This window comes from Ornithorhynchus anatinus, chromosome 2, assembly GCF_004115215.2.
Source record: "Ornithorhynchus anatinus isolate Pmale09 chromosome 2, mOrnAna1.pri.v4, whole genome shotgun sequence".
In the NCBI taxonomy this organism is placed as follows: Eukaryota; Metazoa; Chordata; class Mammalia; order Monotremata; family Ornithorhynchidae; genus Ornithorhynchus; species Ornithorhynchus anatinus.
This window is the reverse complement of record NC_041729.1, coordinates 41,739,990-41,759,328: the sequence shown is the minus strand read 5'-3', so window position 1 is coordinate 41,759,328 and position 19,339 is coordinate 41,739,990. Positions and strand designations below refer to the sequence as shown.

General features: G+C 41.9%; 2 protein-coding genes across 6 annotated transcripts in view; one reads left to right on the top strand and one right to left on the bottom strand.

Moving 5' to 3' along the window:
- The window catches only part of GPR146 (G protein-coupled receptor 146), a 63,075-nt gene extending 47,270 nt beyond the window's left edge, over positions 1-15,805 (top strand). For 3 of the 4 annotated variants that reach the window (XM_003430527.4, XM_029057778.2, XM_029057779.2), the window contains one exon: positions 14,068-15,805. In XM_003430527.4, the coding sequence (XP_003430575.1) occupies positions 14,113-15,114 (1,002 nt within the window). In that variant the 5' untranslated portion in view covers positions 14,068-14,112 and the 3' untranslated portion in view covers positions 15,115-15,805. Of the gene's footprint in view, positions 1-10,142; positions 10,524-14,067 lie in introns of those variants that run through there. The other variant, XM_003430526.4, reaches the window with a different exon arrangement.
- The window catches only part of C2H7orf50 (chromosome 2 C7orf50 homolog), a 250,345-nt gene that overhangs the window by 127,111 nt on the left and 103,895 nt on the right, over positions 1-19,339 (bottom strand). The window lies entirely within an intron of this gene.

Here is a 19,339-nt window from a genome sequence, read left to right as displayed (position 1 = left end):
TACTAAGCACTGGGGTGGATACAAGCAGATCAGGTTAGACACGGTCCCCATCCCACATGGGGCTCAAAGTCTCAATCCTCATTTTACAGATGGGGGAACTGAGGCCCAGAGAAGTGAAGTGACTTGCCCAAGGTCACATAACAGACAAGTGGCAGAGCCGGGATTAGAACCCATGACCTTCTGACTTCCAGGCCCAGGCTTTAGTCATTCCACTATGTTGCTTATGCTCTTTCCATTGGGCCACACTGCTTTTCTAATCATAACTATTATTATTATGAGGTTTGTTAAGCGCTTCTTATGTGTCAAGCACTGTTCTAAATGTTAGGGTAGATCCAAGTTAAATCAGGTCAGACACAATCCCCATCCCAAATGGGGCTCACAGTCCAAGCAAGAGGAAGAACAGGTATTTAATTCCAATTTTACAGTTGAGGAAACTGAGGCACAGGCAAGTTAAATGACTTTCTCAAGGTCACTCAAGTTCCCTTGTTCCTAGCTTCCTGTTGGTTGTGGCGCTCCATGTGGGGTATGAGGTTGTTCCATCCTGCTGCCTTTCTATCCCACAGGTATCACTTCAGTTTTGCACCCCTTCTGAGTAAACTCTCTAAACGGGGCATCGCCTGATAAGGACTTATGATTCTCCAGAAAGTCTAACTCCACTTGCAGCATATGGCCTGGCTGGATAAGGGCTGATGAAGGAACCGCGGGTGGGGGCCGGGGTTGGGAGGGAGAGGTTGAGGGGGTGGAGGGGAGGGTTGTAGCCAGGCACTTGCTGGGCATAACTAGACAGGCTGGAGACAGAAAACAGCTGGGACATCAGAGCAGGGCATTTCCAATCAAGAACAGTTGTTTCAAGGGGCAGCTCTGCATTGCTTTGTACAAATACTCTTCCAACCTTCACATAAATTCCAAAATTTCTTGAGGTACTACAGAAACATTTACTACCACTGGACCATGCCGAAAGGGTGGTTCTTTCCTTAGGAAGCAAGCCCTCCCTGGCCCCTTACATCTTGAGAACTTCTCTTAGATTCAAGCCCAAGTAGACAGGTCTTCTAACAAATAGGTGACCGCATAGCTGAACCATCCCCAAAGCTCACTGTGGGCAGGGAATGTGCCTGATATTGGTATTTTGTACTCTTCCAAGTGCTTAGTACAGTGTTTTGCACACAGTAGGTGCTCAATAAATATGATTTATTGATCACTCTGAGATTTGGACCGGTACCAAGAAACCTCCCAGGTAGTCAGAGTTGGGCTGCCTGAGGAGTTCTCCTCTGTTGTAGAGTACCAGAGCCCAAACCTCAACACCCCACGAGTCACAGATTACCTTAGGAAATGAGAATTATACAGTGTTCCCTTAGGTAATGAAATGTGTGTGCTCGATTAATTCTACTTTTCAATTAGACCAAAGCAAGTATTGGGCTGACTAGCCAAACAAACTATTACACCCTAAAATTCACATTTAAGAACTAAGAGTAATATATTTGTTTAGACAAACCAGCAGGCTCAATTCCATTTCACTCTTCTGCCATTTAATTGTTTTTAAAGCAGGTTATTAAACCTAAGTAATCTAGATATTTAACGAATCGTTTATTTTTAAGCTAAAGGCACTGCTTGTGTCTAGTAAGTAAACTTAATTTGCCAGCTGAATGAAAGCAATAGCAATTTATCAACCTTTCTAAAGAAATTGGCTTGGATATAGTGGCATGAAATAGTTCCAGCTGAAGTTTCTGTCCATTCTTAAAAAAAGAAATAAATACCCAAAAGAGATTTTTCAAGTATTTTGATTATTCTAAGACATTCACTTTGAGTTGATTTGTGGATGGATTTTGAACAGCACATATCTGTCCTACTGTTCCAAATTTTCAAACAAAATTGGTAAAGAAATTCAGCTGAAATAACCTATATTCTCTTGACATGTGAACCTGTGTGATTTGCTCATCGTGCCATTGATTATCCAGTCTTGTGTATATTTAAAGCATCGTATATAACTCTAATGTTCACAAACCCTAGATTTAAGTTTGCAAGATACTTTCAATTAGTTTGCTAACATTGTGTGTAGCCTAAAAGTATATGAATTACATTAGAAAAAAAAGTAACTTCACTTTATGCATCTCTACTTTGCAATTCTTTGTGTTTTCTAGTTTTAAATATCTCAGGGCATCATTCTCATGAGATTATCTATCCAAATGGCAAAGAGAACACAGTTCAGCTATTTTTGCAGCAGGAGAGTGTAAAGCATACTCCTCCACAAGCAGTGAAATGCACAGCTGCTGCGTTGTTGGGTCAGCCCTTCCTTACTTTGCTTACTTTACTGATAGGAAATAGCGTTTTTTTAGCACTCTCCGGGAACACCAACATCTGTGCTTCCTGTCAGCCTCCTAATGCCAGGATCACACCACACTCCCGGGTCCCAGATTGTAGGCAACTGTCGACCAAGGAAATTTGGATTTCTAGAGGAGAGAGCTGGTCCTTTGGTCCTTCCGCCATACTAGCCTCTTGAGGCCATGGACCAAACAAATATAGCGCTCTGCTAATGCCTTTGACGGTCTAGGAAGACCCTTATCTAGAGAACTGTAGAGATACTGCTGAGTGTAATGAACGTTTTCCTGCCCTGAGGCCCAGAACAAGCAGACTCTCAGATTCACTGCACTGTTCAGAAGACAGGGAAGGAAGACGTGAGAAGCAACGCGTCCTAGTGGCTAGAGCATGGGTCTGGAAGTCAGAAGGACCTGGGTTCTAATCTCAGCTCTGCCATTTGTCTGCTGGGTGACCTTAGGCAAGTTACTTCATTTCTCTATGCCTCTGTTACCTCATCTGTAAAACGGGGATTAAGACTGTGAGCCTCATGTGGGACATGGACTGTGTCCAACTGGATTAGCTTGTATCTATCCCACTGCTTAGTACAGTGTCCGGCACATTGTAAGTGCTTAACAAATGCCACAAAAAAAGAATTTGAAGGTTCATTTTACCCTGAACTTGTGCTTCTCCATTTGAACTACATTAAGTTTTCAAAACATAATAGAAAGCTCATTAGTGTTGGGAGGAACTACTTAGAGTCTGTGCTGTGCTTCACCCTATATTATTGCCCCTCTCATCCAATTATCACATTCAGTTGCCAAACTGTTTGTATCTTGGCTTAGGATGAATAAATTATTGTTGTAGCCATAGCCACCCTGTGGCTTGATATTTCATAGGCTTAGTGCATTAGTGACACAGGACAAGAAATATATTCCTGTAAATGCTCGTACCACTGAAGGGTGGAAGCAATCAGAGTGGAAACCCATTAACTGAGTAAATATCTTTACTCCCAAATGATAACGAAGAGGACAATCCACTAATACCAAGAAAGTTCTCAGGCCTTCATAAAGTTTGAATGTAGCAGGTTGGCAACTGCAAATCTCTCAAGAGAAGCTTTTAGAAAAGTCATCTAGCTTTTAGAAAAGTCATGAGAGGGAAGACATTAAGAAGTGCACAAGCCCTCCACCCTTTTACCCACAGGCATTTTTATCACGAATAATTCTAACTTCTCATAGGTGAAAAAGTGGCAGTGTATCACACAAGGGATCAGAGGGGCACTTTCCTAACCTTCAGACCCTTTTGGGGGAAGCAACTTGTTTCTACAAATAGCTATCCAAACCCAGGGACCTCACATTGAGAATCCTCAAAGGAAAACAAATTAAAATAATAACACCTTGCACTTCCACAGTGCCTCTCATCTGAAGTACTTAAAGTCCTTAACAGACACTAATTACCTCTCACCACACCCTTGTGAAGGCAGCTGAGTTATTATCCTCATTTTACACAAAGAGGTGCAGGAAAGTTGAATGACTGGCCCAAGGACATCCTACAATGCAGTGGTGATACCTGGATTTGAATCTGAAGGGTCCAAAAACTGTGAATGCAAAAGGTAATCCATCACATTATCGAGTGCTTACTGTGTGCAGAACACTATGCTAAGCACTTGAGAGAGTACAACTTAACAGAGTTGGTAGGCATGCTCCCTGCCCAAAGCGAGCTTACAGTCTAAAAGGGATTGCAAACTCCCACTTGTCAATATATTGGTCCTTTCCAAAATCTGCATGGAAAGATTCAGTCCTGGCTATCTCCTTCAAGTTGTTCAAAATGCTGAGCCTGGTAGACCCCTGGATAGTTCTCCTTCAATAGATTCCCAGGGTGCTCACTTGGAAAGGTCACTCTCTCTCTCCTTAGAATTTCACTCTGATCAAACATTTTTCTTGTTCCTTGGACTGTCCTCTCTTGTTAGTGTCTGTGCATTCTTTTCTGCTGCCTCTTAGATTGTTATCCCGTAGTCCACCACTCTTGTAGAAAGCCTATTCTGAAGCAGGTTAGACTCCAAAACATAGCTGCAACCCCTTGGATATTTATCGTGGGTCTTTTCTCCTCTCTCTGTGCCTTGCCTGTCTTATCTTAGATGGTAACTCCAAAGATCTGAATCATGTTTATGGTCAGAGCAATGTCTGGCCCACTGTTGGTTCCACAGTAAGTTTTAATTACAGTAAAAAAAATATCAAGAACAGTAATAAACCTGTTCCAGTTAGGTTTCCATAAAGCCCTTATTGGCTAGAGCTCTTGATTTTGTCTTTTGTTGCACAAACTTTTGCTTGTTGATGAGCAGTGGTAACAGTTTCTGGATCCACCAATTCCTGTTCAGGTATAAGTTCTGGCAGTATCAAAGATGGGCTATTATATCAGTTTCCTTGCTGGTTTCCCTGCCTCCAGACTCTTCCCACTCCAATCTAGACTACACTCGGCTACATGTGGATCATTGCCTTGAAGAATCATTTAGCTCCTTTCCTCAAAACTTTCCACTGTGTTGTAATAGTAATAGCAGCTGCAGCAATAGTAGCATTTACTGAGCACCCACTTGATGCTTGCAAAGTACAGAATAATGAAGTGATACATTCTCTGTCCACAAGGAGCTTACATTGAACGGGGAAGACAAACAAAACATATAAGGAACTAAAGTGGTCAAAATAAATTGAACCGACATATGTACATGGATGCTAAATATTTCTCCATGACAAACAAAAATTCCTTGCATCAAGGCTTCAAGGTTCTCCACCAACTCCCTGACCGTTCCTTTACGCTCTCTACACCTGCTATTCCCCAACCTTCTTTGTTTCCCCCATCCCATCCTTCAAACTTTGTCTCTCTCTCTCTCTCTCTCTCTCTCTCTCTCTCTCTCACACACACACACACAATGGTCTCACCTCTGTCACCTCTCTTCCCAAACTCAGCAGACCACAGCTCTCCACCACTCTCCCCATGTTCAAAAACCTCCTAAAATCCCACCTTCTCGAAAGGCCTTCCCTAATTAATTCCTAGCATTCTAAGTTTTATAAACCCATCCTCCATCTCTAGTACTTATGAATTTATCTCTCCTGTTCTCAACACTTCCATACAGACATTTATTCAATTGTACTTCGGTTAATTATCTTGACTGTTCTATTTGTTCATACTTTTATGCCTGTGTCCCTTGGCTCTTTGTGGCCAAGGAACAAGTCACTTTTTTGTTTTGTATTTTTCAAGCACTTTAGTACTTTTGGCATTCAGTAAGTACCACTATTACTAAAACACTCAAAGTCTGTAATTCCCAAAAACTTTCATTCATTCATGCAATCATTCATTCATTCAAATGGATTTATTGAGCACTTACTGTGTGCAAAGCACTGTACTGAGCACTTGGAAGAGTACAATATAATAACAGATACATTCCCTGCCCACAACCTAGAGGGAGAGACAGCCATTAATATAAATATTGTAACTTGTAAGGCAGGGAGCTGCAAGTGCTTGCTGGTCCCTTAATTAGAAGGAAAGTTTGATATGTAAGATTCACAGTTCCTGATGCTCAAATACTGCATCTGAAACAACATTTCCATTGGCACACCATAGGCTTAAGAAACTGAATCAGAAGAACTTGGGCCAAGTGCCCACTTACACCAGTTTTGAGCTTAGTGCAGTTCATCATATCAAGTGAGACGGAAACTTACTAACATGAAGACTGCCTAAATGAAGACTGTTGGGTTGTTGTTTGTTTTTCTCATTCCCTAGAGCTTAGAGTTGGAAGTTTACATTTAGACACTTGGACTGAGCCCGGAATGTGTTCTCACTTGAATGGTTCAGAAATAATACCCAGAAACTACTTCTCCCCTTAATTCCTATGTAAGCCATTCACCTTGGCTCCAGTGTAAATGCTGTGACCTCCTGTGGCTCTTTCTGGTCTGAATGGATGCGCACAGAGCAAAAGCTATGTGAAGGAGCATGACATAGTGGATACAGCACGGGCCTAGGGGTCAGAAGGTCATGGGTTCTAATCCCAGCTTCATCACTTGGCCAAATCACTTCACTTCTCTGTGTCTTGGTCGCCTCAACTGTAAAATGGGGACTGTGACTGTGTGCCCCATGTGGGACAGAGACTGTGTCCAACACAATTTGCTTATATCCACCCCAGCACTTTAGTACAGTGCCTGGCCCAGAGTAAGCCTTTAACAAATACCACAATTATTATTATTATGCAATGCCTCGGAGGAGAGAGGAATTTCACTGACCAGTGGAGTTGGGGAGAAGGAATCTAATATATCTGTGTGGGGTTAGGGCTAGGAATCTGACCAGCCAGGTCCTACCTCATGTTCATTCATTCATTCAGTCATATTACTGAGCACTTACTGTGTGCAAAGCACTGTACTAAGTGCTTGGGGGAGCATAATACAACAACAGACACATTCCCTGCCCACAGTGACCTAGAGGGGAAGACAGACATTAATATAAATAAATAACAGATATATACATATGTGCTGTTGGGATTGGTGGGAGCATGAATGAAGGGAACATGTCAGGGCAACACAGAAGGGAGTGGGAGAGAGGAAAGGAGGATTTAGTCAGGGAAGTCTTCTTGGAGAAGATATACCTTCTTGTGGACCGATGATGGTCCCTCCCTGCTTGGGAAAATAGCCCATGTGGAGCCCACCCTCCCGTACCAGTCACAGAGCTGAGAAATGGTCTCTACATCAGTGCACCACCTATTTACCTATTATCCACAAGGATGACATTCTCTTCTCCTTTCACAGGGATATGAAAGGTATCCCTTTCTCTTCTAAACTATAGCTCCATTTTTTTTTAAAAGGCCTTTAAGTCAGGGAATCTGTCTTCTCCCTGGCCTTGGGCTCTGGGCAAGAAAGTCAGGAAGAACAATGACATATGAAATTTCATCAAATTATCCACTTCATTAATCAACCCGAAATTTAATCTTAGGAGAACGCCTAACACTCTTTGCGGGTATGCATTGGGAGGGCTTTAAAACTTGGTATGCGTTCCTCCCTTTTTCCTAAGTAACTTTCAGGCAGCTCTGAAATCAGACAAGAGTTTTCAAGCTGCCCAAGAACCCAGACCAGGTCATAGGAGTCGAGCTGGGACCAGAAAAACTGAGCTATTGTTCTCAGAGTTGCACACTGAGAACATCCTTCTTCCCCAAACAGGATCAGAGTTCTTTTGGCTCAAGTTTCCTTTATCTAGTCTGCCAGCAGTGGCCACAAAAACTAAACCAGACATAAGAGGAGGAAGTGAAAAAGGAGAACGGGACCTGTAGGGAGATGAAGTCTATTCACCCTGGGATCCACACTTTATCCTCCATTTACGTTTTGGCTTAACCCATGGGGCTCTCTGAAGATGCAGAAAAGCCTTCAATCCACAGTTCGTTGCTCCCATTTGGTTTAAAGTTCATTGTGGGCAGGGAATTTATCGGTTTGTTGTTGTATTGTACTTTCCCAAGTGCTTAGTACAGTGCTCTGAACACAGTAAGCGCCCAATAAATACCATTGACTGACTGATCCCATCAAACCCCATGGGCAATGAATGTATCTGCTACCCTGTTGTGTTGTACTCTTCCAAGCACTTAGTACAGTGCTTTGCACACAGTAAGCACTCAATAAATATGACTGACTGAAATCCTGGCAAAATGTTCACTAGGGACCATGTTTAGACGGACAGACTGCTTACTGGGTGCAAACTTCTCTTGGCTTCAAATTCAGGGGTCCCACCTCAGTTTCAGATGCCAAATGTTATGGTTTCAGAAGACCATACTGGATTCACTCCAATTTCTTGAATAAAGCAATATTTCCCTGTTGACTAAAGCCGGCTGCATGTTAACTATGCCACGTGCATACCTATAGAATAATGGCAGTGACTCAGCTACTGCAGTAGTTTATTCCCTTGTCTAGATGTCCCTGCAATCAATGTAGAAGGCACTATTTCCTAACATGTTAGGCACGTTATACTTGTTCTCTGTCTTTCTGATTTCAGGGACCATCCTTAGTATTTACCTCAATATCTCTACATTAGCAGGAGTCAAGACACTGGAAATGTGCTTGCCCATCAACCCTGTGGACCTATTAAAGAAGTTATGAGGGAGATTCTCAGACTTTGGAATGAAGGAAACTGTGATTTTCAGGCAGCAACAAGTTTATTTTTCTGAAATTCCCTTCTCCATAGTTAAATGTATCTTTCAAGCTCCGCTGGACCACAGCCACCTATTTGAGCTTGCTTTTGCCTGATCAGTGTAAGGCACTGGCTTATTAGGGAGAACAGAATATTTTATTAATGAATTCAATCGACACTGCTATGGTAGTGCTTCTAATTGCTGACGCAGTAGCTAGTAGTAAAGATAAGAGTAATAATAATAATAATGATCCTTGTTATTCACTTACTACGTGGTGAGTACTACACTAGGTGCTGGGGTAGATAAAATGTAATTAGGTTGGACACAATCCCTGTCCCATATGGAGCTCATAATCTAAGTAGGTGGGAAATTTAATCCCAAATTTAATTCCAATTTGACAGATGAGAAAAAGGAGGCACATAGAAGTTAAGTGACTTGCCCAAGGCAACACAGCAAAAGAGTGGCAAGTAGGATTAGAACCCAGGTTCTCTGACTCTCAGGCCTGTGCTCCTTCCACCAGGCTATGTTGCTCCTCATTATTTTTACTACTACACACAGTACTAGTATAGCAGTAGAATACTAGTAAAATATTTATTAATAGCCTACTGTGCATAGAGTACTGTACTAAGCACTGGGAGCAAATCCACAGGTGGGAATTAGCCATGGTCCGTATTCCTCATGGGGCTCACAACCTGATTCTGACCATTTCTCCCTGACCGCCATTCAGTTAGTGATCTTTTGATTCTTCCAAGTCATATGTAAAAGCATTGGAAAAGTCTGGCATAGAAATGGATGACTGATAATTGGAACAAATGAGTGGTAAGCTCCTAAAATTAACAACGGGGCCGAAAGACTCAGCAGTAGAAGTCCAACATGGAAAGAAATCGGTTGACACATTTTTGTTGTGCGATTTCCTGGAAATGAAGGTATCCTTGGGGGAATACACCATAGCTTGTCTTTTTGGACAATTCCCTCATCTTCACCTGGGAGCAGTGCTTAGCCCTCAGAGGGGCTATTCTCAAAACAGGGCCGGATGGAGAGGAACCCACACTTAAGAAAATCCAACTGCTGATCTGCAATTCTGCCATATAACATATTTCTAATGTTTAAACCTAACAGGAGTACCCGATTTCAAGAGGTTCATTCTAGTTTAATATAGCATACAGAATCTTAAACACACATGCACACCAATACTTCATGACTTCCAACCCAGTTACAGAATTGCTTGAACACAAGTCATTAGGCAGAGAAATCTGTTTTGTTTTCCAGGGCTAATACCCTGCAGAGTCAGAAGCTAGTGTTTTCTCTTTTCACTCATCACAATCATTTTACCTTCAACAGTCATAAAATGAAAGTAGCTAGAATTGTTCACTGCACTGCATTTATGCAGTGCATTCATACAAGTACCTTAATTCTTTTATTCTTCGGTAGTAGGGGTACCAGTGGAGTTTTTGATACAGATCAAAATGTCATATTTTCCAGTAAAAAGGAAATTCTATTGCCAGCTGAATTTCCCGATTATACAATTTCGGGAAACAGCCACCACAGAGACTCATTGCAAGACTCTGCCCAGCCAGTGAAAAAAATCTTCAAACTTTCCCCCCATTGTCAGGGGTAATTCCGTCACGTCACGTGAAAGGGGGAATGAAACAAACTCCTAAACTTAGCCAAGTGCTCTCAGAATCTGAATTCTGAACAGCAACAACAACAAAAATCTAAAGCAGGAGGCTCTAGCTGAGTGCAATTCTCCAATCCACACTCCTTGCTGCCCAGGCTGGCTTTTTGAAACCGACTGTAAACAGAGATAGGGAGGGGCCACTGTAGCTTGCCAAGTGAAGCAGAAACTTTGTGAGTAATTTACTAGAAGAAAAACAAGTGCAGTGTGCGCACCACACATACACACACACACATTGGAAATGCCATGCTGCATGTCTTCAGCTGATAGGGAGGTCGTGAGGAGAAAGAACCTGGCAGGTCTCTTCTGTTTGTTTGCTCCCTTCCTCTGGGACTTTACCTTATACCGACTGTGTTTGGGCTACAATCTACAGAGGAATGCGCGACTGACGTGGAGGTAGGTGTTTGAATAACTCGAATCCTACAGATAGATGCCTTAGATCTGTACAAGGGAAAGGAGGAAAGAAACATCATGAGATTAGGCACAAGGGCTGTGAGACCGGGACCTAAATTGAACCCTGATTCTGAAATTCAAATTTGAAAGTTGGGGTATTGAATACTTTTGCTCTCAGGGACGGTGCGAGCAAGATTTGTGAGAATGTGAATGTTTAATTAGACTTGACAGAAAGGCAGAAACTGAAATATTCTTTTGTTTTCTACAGATGAGACAGCTCTGTTCTGGTTTTTTAAATGTACACGATAAAGGTAGTTTCTCACTCTTCTAACATGGTTAGGTAATTCTTAAAATTTTTCCTGCTAGTTGACCCCCAGCTTTTATCTTTTTATGTCCCCCCTACCCCGTCCCGTTCCCCGCCCCTCCCCCCCACCCCCGCCAAGTACATAAAGTGGTTCCAAATTAGCACATTTATGCATATTTCTAAGAAAAGTTGTGGCACTTCACCAGGGTAATGTTTCTAGGTGAAGAAAAATGAATCTTATGCCCTTTTCTGAACTGAATTCTGTTTGACTGAGCTATAATTTGAGGAGAGAAGGTGAAAGGCACAGTCTTCTGAAACAACAAAAAAGCAGCTTTATAAAAAAATGAAAATAGAAAGAAAAATGGAATTGTTTCCCTATGTAACAATATAAATCGAATTATTTCAGGGTGGAAGGTAGCTCTATTAGAACTAGTGAATGTGAATGCTTAGTCAGCAGACTGGTTGTACTGTCATTGAATCTACAACGAGCAGCTTCTGCTTGCTGCCATCACTACTCATTTCTGGATATGAAGGACAGCTCTTCTTCTCCCCTCCTTCCCCTACCCCCACCAGAAATAATGACATGTGAAGTCCAGCTATTTAGACCTATTTAAAAGCTTACACAAGCTTCCTGTAAGAGGAAGTTTAAAATGTTCAGAGATTAAATGATCCTTTAAAAGACACCATTTAGCCATGCAAAATATCGGATGGAGTAAAAATTTTAAATTTCCAGTTCAAATTGGCAGGGGAAGGGGAGAATGAGGAAAAAGCAAATGGGAAGTGAGATATGATTAAAATCATAAACATTTCCTTTATGTTATTCTTAAAAGTATATGTCCACTTTAAAATGGGAAGGTCAAGGAGTTAAGAAATCAAGGGTCCAATTTTAAAGGTTTGCATTTTCACTTTAGCTTCCCCCAGCAAGTACTTTTTATAAGGTGATGCAATCAACTCACGTGTATCCATTCAGAGAAACAACAGAGAGTGCAGGTAGTGATTAAACTTTATGCACCCCTCATTATATAATTAAAACCAACGTGACTTATTCACTGTCCCATGCTGTTCCGTGGCATTCATTTTGATTGCAAAATACTATAGCAATTTTAATTTCTTTCCTTCCTGTCTCTCTTTCTAGAGTTTGTGCACATACCCATATATACATTTCAATACATCAAAATATAAGCATTCATATGGCACTAAGCATTAGATTGTACCTTAGCTTCCCTGGTATATAAATAATTTTATCCTCAGATATATACACAGTGTGGAGGTAGTGATGTTGATACCATTAACTAGTTTGATGTCTTTAGATGCTTAGTGAAGATAAAAGGGGTGGGGGGCAAAGTTGGGAGGGAAAGAGGGAAATTGATTTTTTTATGTTCAGAAACCATGAACCTAAATAATAATAATAATAATGATAATAGCGTTAATAATATTTTTTAAGCATGTACTATGTGCCAAGCACTATACTAAGCATTGGGGGAGATGCAAAATAATCACGTCCCACATGGGGCTCACAGTCTTAAGTAGGAGGGAGAATAGGTACTGAATCCCCATTTTGCAGATGAGAGAACTGAGGCAGACAGAAGTTAAGTGACTTGCCCAAAGTCACAAAGCAAAGCCAGGATAAACCATCTTGACTCCCAGGCCTGTGCTCTTTGCATTAGGATATGCCACTTCTTTTACTTTTAAAATTATGTGCTTTTTAGAAAGACTCATACAAGTTCATTTAAAACATAAATAAAAACATAGCAGTCTTCCCTATATTAAGGCACCCGAGCTTCTGTTTTTGGCTGTTTTCCTCATTTGAAAAGGCAAAGGAAGCTTCTAGGTTTGATCCCTGAAGTTGCCCGTACAGATACATCCGTAGTTACCCATTAGAACTCCTTTAAAATGCTCCCCAAAACTTAACGACCTCCTTGAAAGCTTCCAGATTAACCCCCTTCGTTATGTTAACATCTACCACTACCTAGTTCTTGTGGATGAGTTTCTGTTGTTTATATCCCTCTAAATAAATCCCCTATGACCTATGAAATGGCAGTTGTGCTTGCTATTTGTGTATTTATATGTACCCCATCTCCTCCATTAGATTGTAAATTCCTTGAGGGCAGGGACTTTAACTCACTTTCCCTTTAACTCCCTTAAATTGCCTCTAGAAACATGGCTGGCTGATATATAAACCGGGCTAGTAAGCTCATTGTGGGGAGGGAATGTGTCTGTTATAGTGTCGTGTTATACTCTCCCAAGCGCTTAATTCAGTGTCCTATGCACAGTACTAATCTCAATAAATGCGATTGGTTGATTGATCGATTGCTAGAGGGTAAGGCATCCTTGTGCAAGTGGAAATCAGGAAGCTGGAGAAAAAGGACACCATCTATGGTATTTATTGAGTACTGAATGTTTGCAGAGCACTGTACTAAATGCTTTAGAGAATTTAATACAGTAGAGCTGGTTGACAATCTCCACTCTCAAGGAGGTACAGTCCAGTGGGGGAGACAGGCCGTCCGATAAAATTCAGATAGGGGAAGTGGCAGAGAATAGGGTTATGGACACAAGAAACATCTGTGGGGACTGAGGGTCAGGAACATGTCCCCCAAGTCTGTTGGACTGTATTCTTCCAAGTGCTTAGTACGGTGCTCTGCATGCAGTAAGCACTCAGCAAATACCAGTGATTATCTTCTGTATAAGAGTCATGTGGGCAGCAACAGTTATTGCCAGAGTCACTTGTATGGCTGATGTCATAGGAAATAGTTCGAAAATTTGGAGTTTCTTGCCTACTTGCCCAGCAGACCTTGCCTCAGCATAAGGAGAACCCCATCTCCTGGACAAAATGACAGGGGAAGCTTGAAGTTACTCTTTATAATCTTCCGGCGGAGCATCCTGAATGAATTATCCATTACTCAGATTTTATTCAGAAATTACATTAGAGAGGATTCATCATGACCAGTACAATTATTACAACATCATAAAGCTTCTGGTCATAATCAGCTCTGGTCTGGACTAACGAGACAGCAGTCATTTTGGTAGTTGATTGTCCGACCTTGGAAAATACGCACGTACGTGCGCGCGCGCACACACACACACACACACACACCCTTTTTCTGCAATGCTTAGTTGTCAAAGTGTATCATCTTCTCTATTTTTTATCTTCCCCTGACTTCCCGAAAATGTCCAAGGTCAGCGACTCTGGGACCAGGGAGCAAAAATAACTAATCTTCCTTCTCATTATTCCTTTCTCTACAGAGCAGCTGGTAAACAGCCAAGAGAATCCCCACGGATTGGATCACTATGTGGAGCTGTGAAGTGTTTAATGGTACCAGGATCACTGAGGACCAGTACCTCTGCCATGATTTCCACCTTATCCTCTCCATCTTCTCCCTCCTCTACCTCATCATCTGCTTTCCCATTGGCCTGTGTTACAACGCTCTCCTGATCCTGGTCAACCTGTACAACAAGGCCACAATGACAATGCCCGACGTTTACTTCGTGAACATCGCTATCGCCGGCCTCATTATCAACGCAGTGGCCCCGATGTACCTCCTGGGGCCTGACAACACAAAGTGGGCCATCTGGAACGTTAACAACGAAGTTTATATCACCTTGCTGATCCTGTTCAACGTTTCGTCCCTGGTGATCATGTACTCGACCACCCTGCTCAGCTTGGACTACTACATTGAGCGGGCTCTGCCACGGACTTACATGTCCAGTGTGTACAATACAAAACACGTCTGTGGGTTTATCTGGGGCGGGGCGATGCTAACCAGCTTTTCCTCCCTCCTCTTCTACATCTGCAACCATGTGTCCACTAAAATTATTGAGTGCTCTAAGATGCAAAACAAGGAAGCTGCTGATGCCATCATGGTGTTCATCGGGTACGTGGTTCCAGCCGTTGCTGTTTTGTACGCGCTGGTGTTGATTTTACGAATACGCAAAGAGACCACCCCGCTTGACCATGATACCGGAAGGCTGGATCCATCTGTGCACAGACTTTTGATTGCCACAATCTGTACACAGTTTGCATTATGGACTCCTTATTACATGACTCTTCTGCTAAACACATTTTTCTTCCCACAGGGGAAGTATGTAGATGACAATCACCTACAGATTCTACATTTCGTCATGGACGTGTCAAAATTCTTGGCATTTTCGAGCAGTTTTGTGATGCCGCTGCTCTACCGCTATATCAACAAAAACTTTCCTCATAAACTACGACGGCTCATTAAGAAAATGCACTGTGGGGACCAGAGGTGTTCTCACGATCGTTCAGCTGTGCAGCAAGTGATGACGTAAGAGGAAAAGTCGACTCCTGGGGGCTCAAATACTGTGAGCCTTGAGAACTGTGGGTCTTAACCCTGCCAACCAGAGCATTATCCCACTACTTATCATGGAGAATTTATGCAGCAGTTCTGAGCATTGATCCTGGAAGAGGGCTATTATTAACACTGACCAAATCTGAACCCTCCGGTAACACAGATTGCAGAAGTGCACTAAAAGGTTAGGATACCTGGCAGTTATGTGCACATTCAGAGCACCGAGTTGGAGACAAAACTTGGGCCTTTTTTTTTTAATTTCATTCCAGTTCTAAGGACCTTGGCTGGATAAATGACTAAGAGGTTAATTGAAGTCTTGTTGGACTATATAGCACTTTGTTACAGAAGGACATATTTTTTTCTTTCTCTCTAGAAAGAGAAAGTCATTGGAAATTGCCTTGTACTCTAGCATCCTTCTTGAAGTACCCTGTGTCTTTTCAGAGTAGCCAATCTCTGTCCAAAGTCACAGTGTTGAAGCAGGCAGGGGTCTGAACAGCCTGAAGTGAAATATAAGCTACGTTAACTTATCTTTCTCCTCCCTAAAGTTTGTGCATTTATCTTATACATCCATTCTTATGGATTAACTCATCCCAATTTACCTACTTGAAAGCCTTTACAAAATCTGGCTTTTAAAAAACAAAGTGAAGTAATTAAAATGAAGAAGTCCAGTATTTACATTTTACTTGGTTTGTATTGTGAAAATTCTTGATTCCCAATTACTATTATTCTTTACATGGGAAATACAAAAATGTAATGAAATTCACCACTATGAAAATGAAGGAAAAAATGTGAAAGAATGAAAGATTTGCATGTGTTCGTGAAACATAGTGCAGCAATGGGTTCTCCTTTAAAAGACAAACAGAAATGTTCTCTGGGAAAGGCATGGAGAACTGAACATGGAGCTGCCTCCTGGCAGGAAAATTTTCCTTGTCACTTTATTCAGGGACATTACAGAAAATTTTCAGAAAAAGTAACAGAAAAGGTTTGAGTTCTCAGACTGTTCATCTAGGTTCATTGAAGTCATTAGAGAAGCAGTGTGGCCCAGTGGAAAGAGAATGGGCTTGGGAGTCAGAGGACATGGATTCTAATTCTGGCTCTGCCACATGTCTGCTGGGTGAGCTTGACCAAGTCACTTAGCTTCTCTGGGCCTCAGTTACCTCATCTGTAAAATGGGGGTTGAGATTGTGAGCCCCACATGAGACATGGACTGTGCCTAATCTGATTAGTTTGCATCTACCAGAGCACTTAGTACATAGTAAGCCCTTAACAAATGCCATAAAAAAGTCATTTCTTTGTTTTCTGAAATGGAATAATATGCTCTAATGTGCCTTTCTGCCTTAGATAGGCAGAAAGTGATGTTCAGCAATTAGGAGCTGATAACTTTAAAACTCCATTAAATTATGTTCACAATGCCAGTGTGCAAAATATTGAGACCTAAGGGTAATACATTTACACTTCGATACCGACCAGTGCTTTTGAGGAGAATGGTGAATATCTTTTAAAATACAATAAATACTCATCAATCTGGCAGGAAGATTTAGGTAGAGTGTCCTGTCTGGAGGCAGTAGAATATATTATTGATCGAGGGCCCTCCCAGATTTTTGAATCTCTCATTAGTTACACCTCACACATTTTTTTTTTTTAGAGTTTTTCATAACCCAATTTAATTTAAAAGTGACTCAGGCTTTGTTTGTTTTGCCAGAAAGAAGAATATTGCGTAAGAACAAAACTAGCATTTAAATGATGAATTAATCATAAACTACATTTAGAAACAGTCCATCCAAATGGTGTGGCTCCAGCCAGCATCTTTTAACTGCCCATTATTGTATCTGGAATCTTAGGACCCACAGCTGTACGTGCTGAAAAGGTGATCCATTAAGATGAGGAACAGATCATAGAGTTTGACTCCCTAAGAAAACCATCATCCATCTATCAACTGTGCTTTATACAATGCCCATTCAAAGTGATTTTGAATCATTTAAGCTTCTCCCTTCCCGAAACTGGGGGAATTTAGGGAAAGACCAAATTACTGACCACTAATCCTTTCTGTACCACCCTCATCTCCTAAAACCATTCTACTTGTTTCTTCCACAGTTAGTTCCCCTTTTAAGTACAGGGATGTGGAGTTTTCTTCCCTTCCGGTCTGTAAGAAATATTAGAAGGCAAAAACGGCTGAACTGGGTGAGAACATTGGATTAAATAGCCCAGTAGTGTTTTCAGCGGGGGCCCCAAAGATTCCTTGGAGGATCAATTGATGGCTCCCTCGTTGACATTCATCTTCAAAGCTAGGAATCTACCCATACCTACCTTTTCCCCCTGAAATCTATGCTGGACCCACCATCTCTGAACCTATCTGAATCCTTCTTGAGCCTTTCTAATATGTCTAACTCAGTACACCTATGTGCACCCAGTCTCACTCTCTTAATCTATCGATGGTATTTACTGTGGGCAGAGCACAGTACTAAGCGCTTGGGAAAGTATATTACAGCAGAGTTAGAAGATGCAATCCATGCTCACAAGGAGTTTACAGTCTAGAGGGGAGGGAGACATTAAAATAGATCCCAGAGCACTGTCAGTCTAACTTGGAACCTGCTTGACATTATTCAGCTAGGTTGATCTCTTCAGAACAGGTGCTTTAAAATAATATTTTCCAAAGCCAGGCAGCTAGGAGAAGGATTTGGAGGGAGCACAGAGGCACCTGCACCCCAGAGTCAGTAACTGTCAATCCGGCCCTCTGAGGGAGGTATATATGAACATTCAATCTCAGTGGGAAATTACGCGGCCCCACACAGCCTCGACCTAATGCTAACTGCCCTTCTGTGATGAAATCTGACAAAAAGTACGACTGTCAGATTCCCCTCTAAAGTTTTCTAGTTAACGATGCGGACAACGGCAGTCCCATTAATATGCACGTGGTGCTCATACAACTGTTGAAATCTGCCAGTCGCACTGCCTTTCTCAAATGTAGCCAATGACTGTCCCATGCTGTAAGAAGCAGCATGCCTAGTGGAAAGAGAACAGGCCTGGGGGTCAGAGGACCTGGGTTCTAATCCTGACTTTTATGTGTCCTTGGGCAAATCACTTAACTTTTCTGTGCCTCAGATCCCTCATCTGCAAAATGGGGATTCAATACCTGTTCTCCCTCCTACTTAAACTATGAACCCCATGGGGAACCTGATGATCTTGTATCTACCCCAGTGCTTAGGACAGCGCTTGGCACCCGGTAAGTGCTTAAACACCACTGTTCTCTAACCATTGCTGAAAGAGGCTCACATGGGCAGAGGTTTCAAACTTGTATTTTTGAAAGCTCAGGGACAGAATCACAAGGGTTTGGTCCATTTCCCCAAACCACTGCCTCCTTTGACATTTCTAAATCAGCCTCTGAATAAAAGTACCAGGCGAGTTCAACTGAGTTCCAGTTCCCTTTCGTAATTATTTAGGTCACACAGGTCTTCGTTGTTTCCTGCACACTCATTTGGGACAACCTCCCTCCTTCTCACAGGGCTTTCTCATTCTCCTTTGGAACCTCTGGCTTCCATCTACAGCTGAGTCAGCGCTGATTCATTTACACACACTTCTTCGCTCCCTATCCAAAGAAGTCGCTATTTCTTCTACTGAGGCATTCTGCCTACTTCCCTGATAGATCACGATCAGCTGGTTGAAAATGATAGAAATTTTAATTAGATGCTCCACCAGTGCTACTCACAGAAATGGAGGTGAATTGTTTACCAGTCAGAATAGCCTCTTGCTTTTAAACACCTTCTTTCTGAAACCAACTCAATTCTTTATTTCATGTCCAGAAGGAATCTTACTCCTGTTTTCAGCAAGTGTAGAGACATGAAATCATTTTGTGAAAATAAACCTACCATCACATTTTTTAGCATTTCTTCCTGCTCTTATCTTCCCCAGAAGCTGGGTGAGTTCCTCTGCTGTTGTGTTTTACGTAAAACCGGTCATCTCTCCTCCACGCTTATCCGATTGGAAGATATCTTTGGCTGCTAACTCCAACATACTGTGCAATTTAGTTCCCACATGCTTCTATTCTATTTTCATGTGGTTGGTTGTTTGCTATAAATTTATCTTTGAGGTAATCTACCCCACTGACATTTTGCTCGGTTCTGCTGTATTTGAGTATTTCTATCATTTCCGCTTATTAAATGGAGAGAGAAGTTCAAGAAAATTCAGAAACTCTCCTGGAAAAAGAC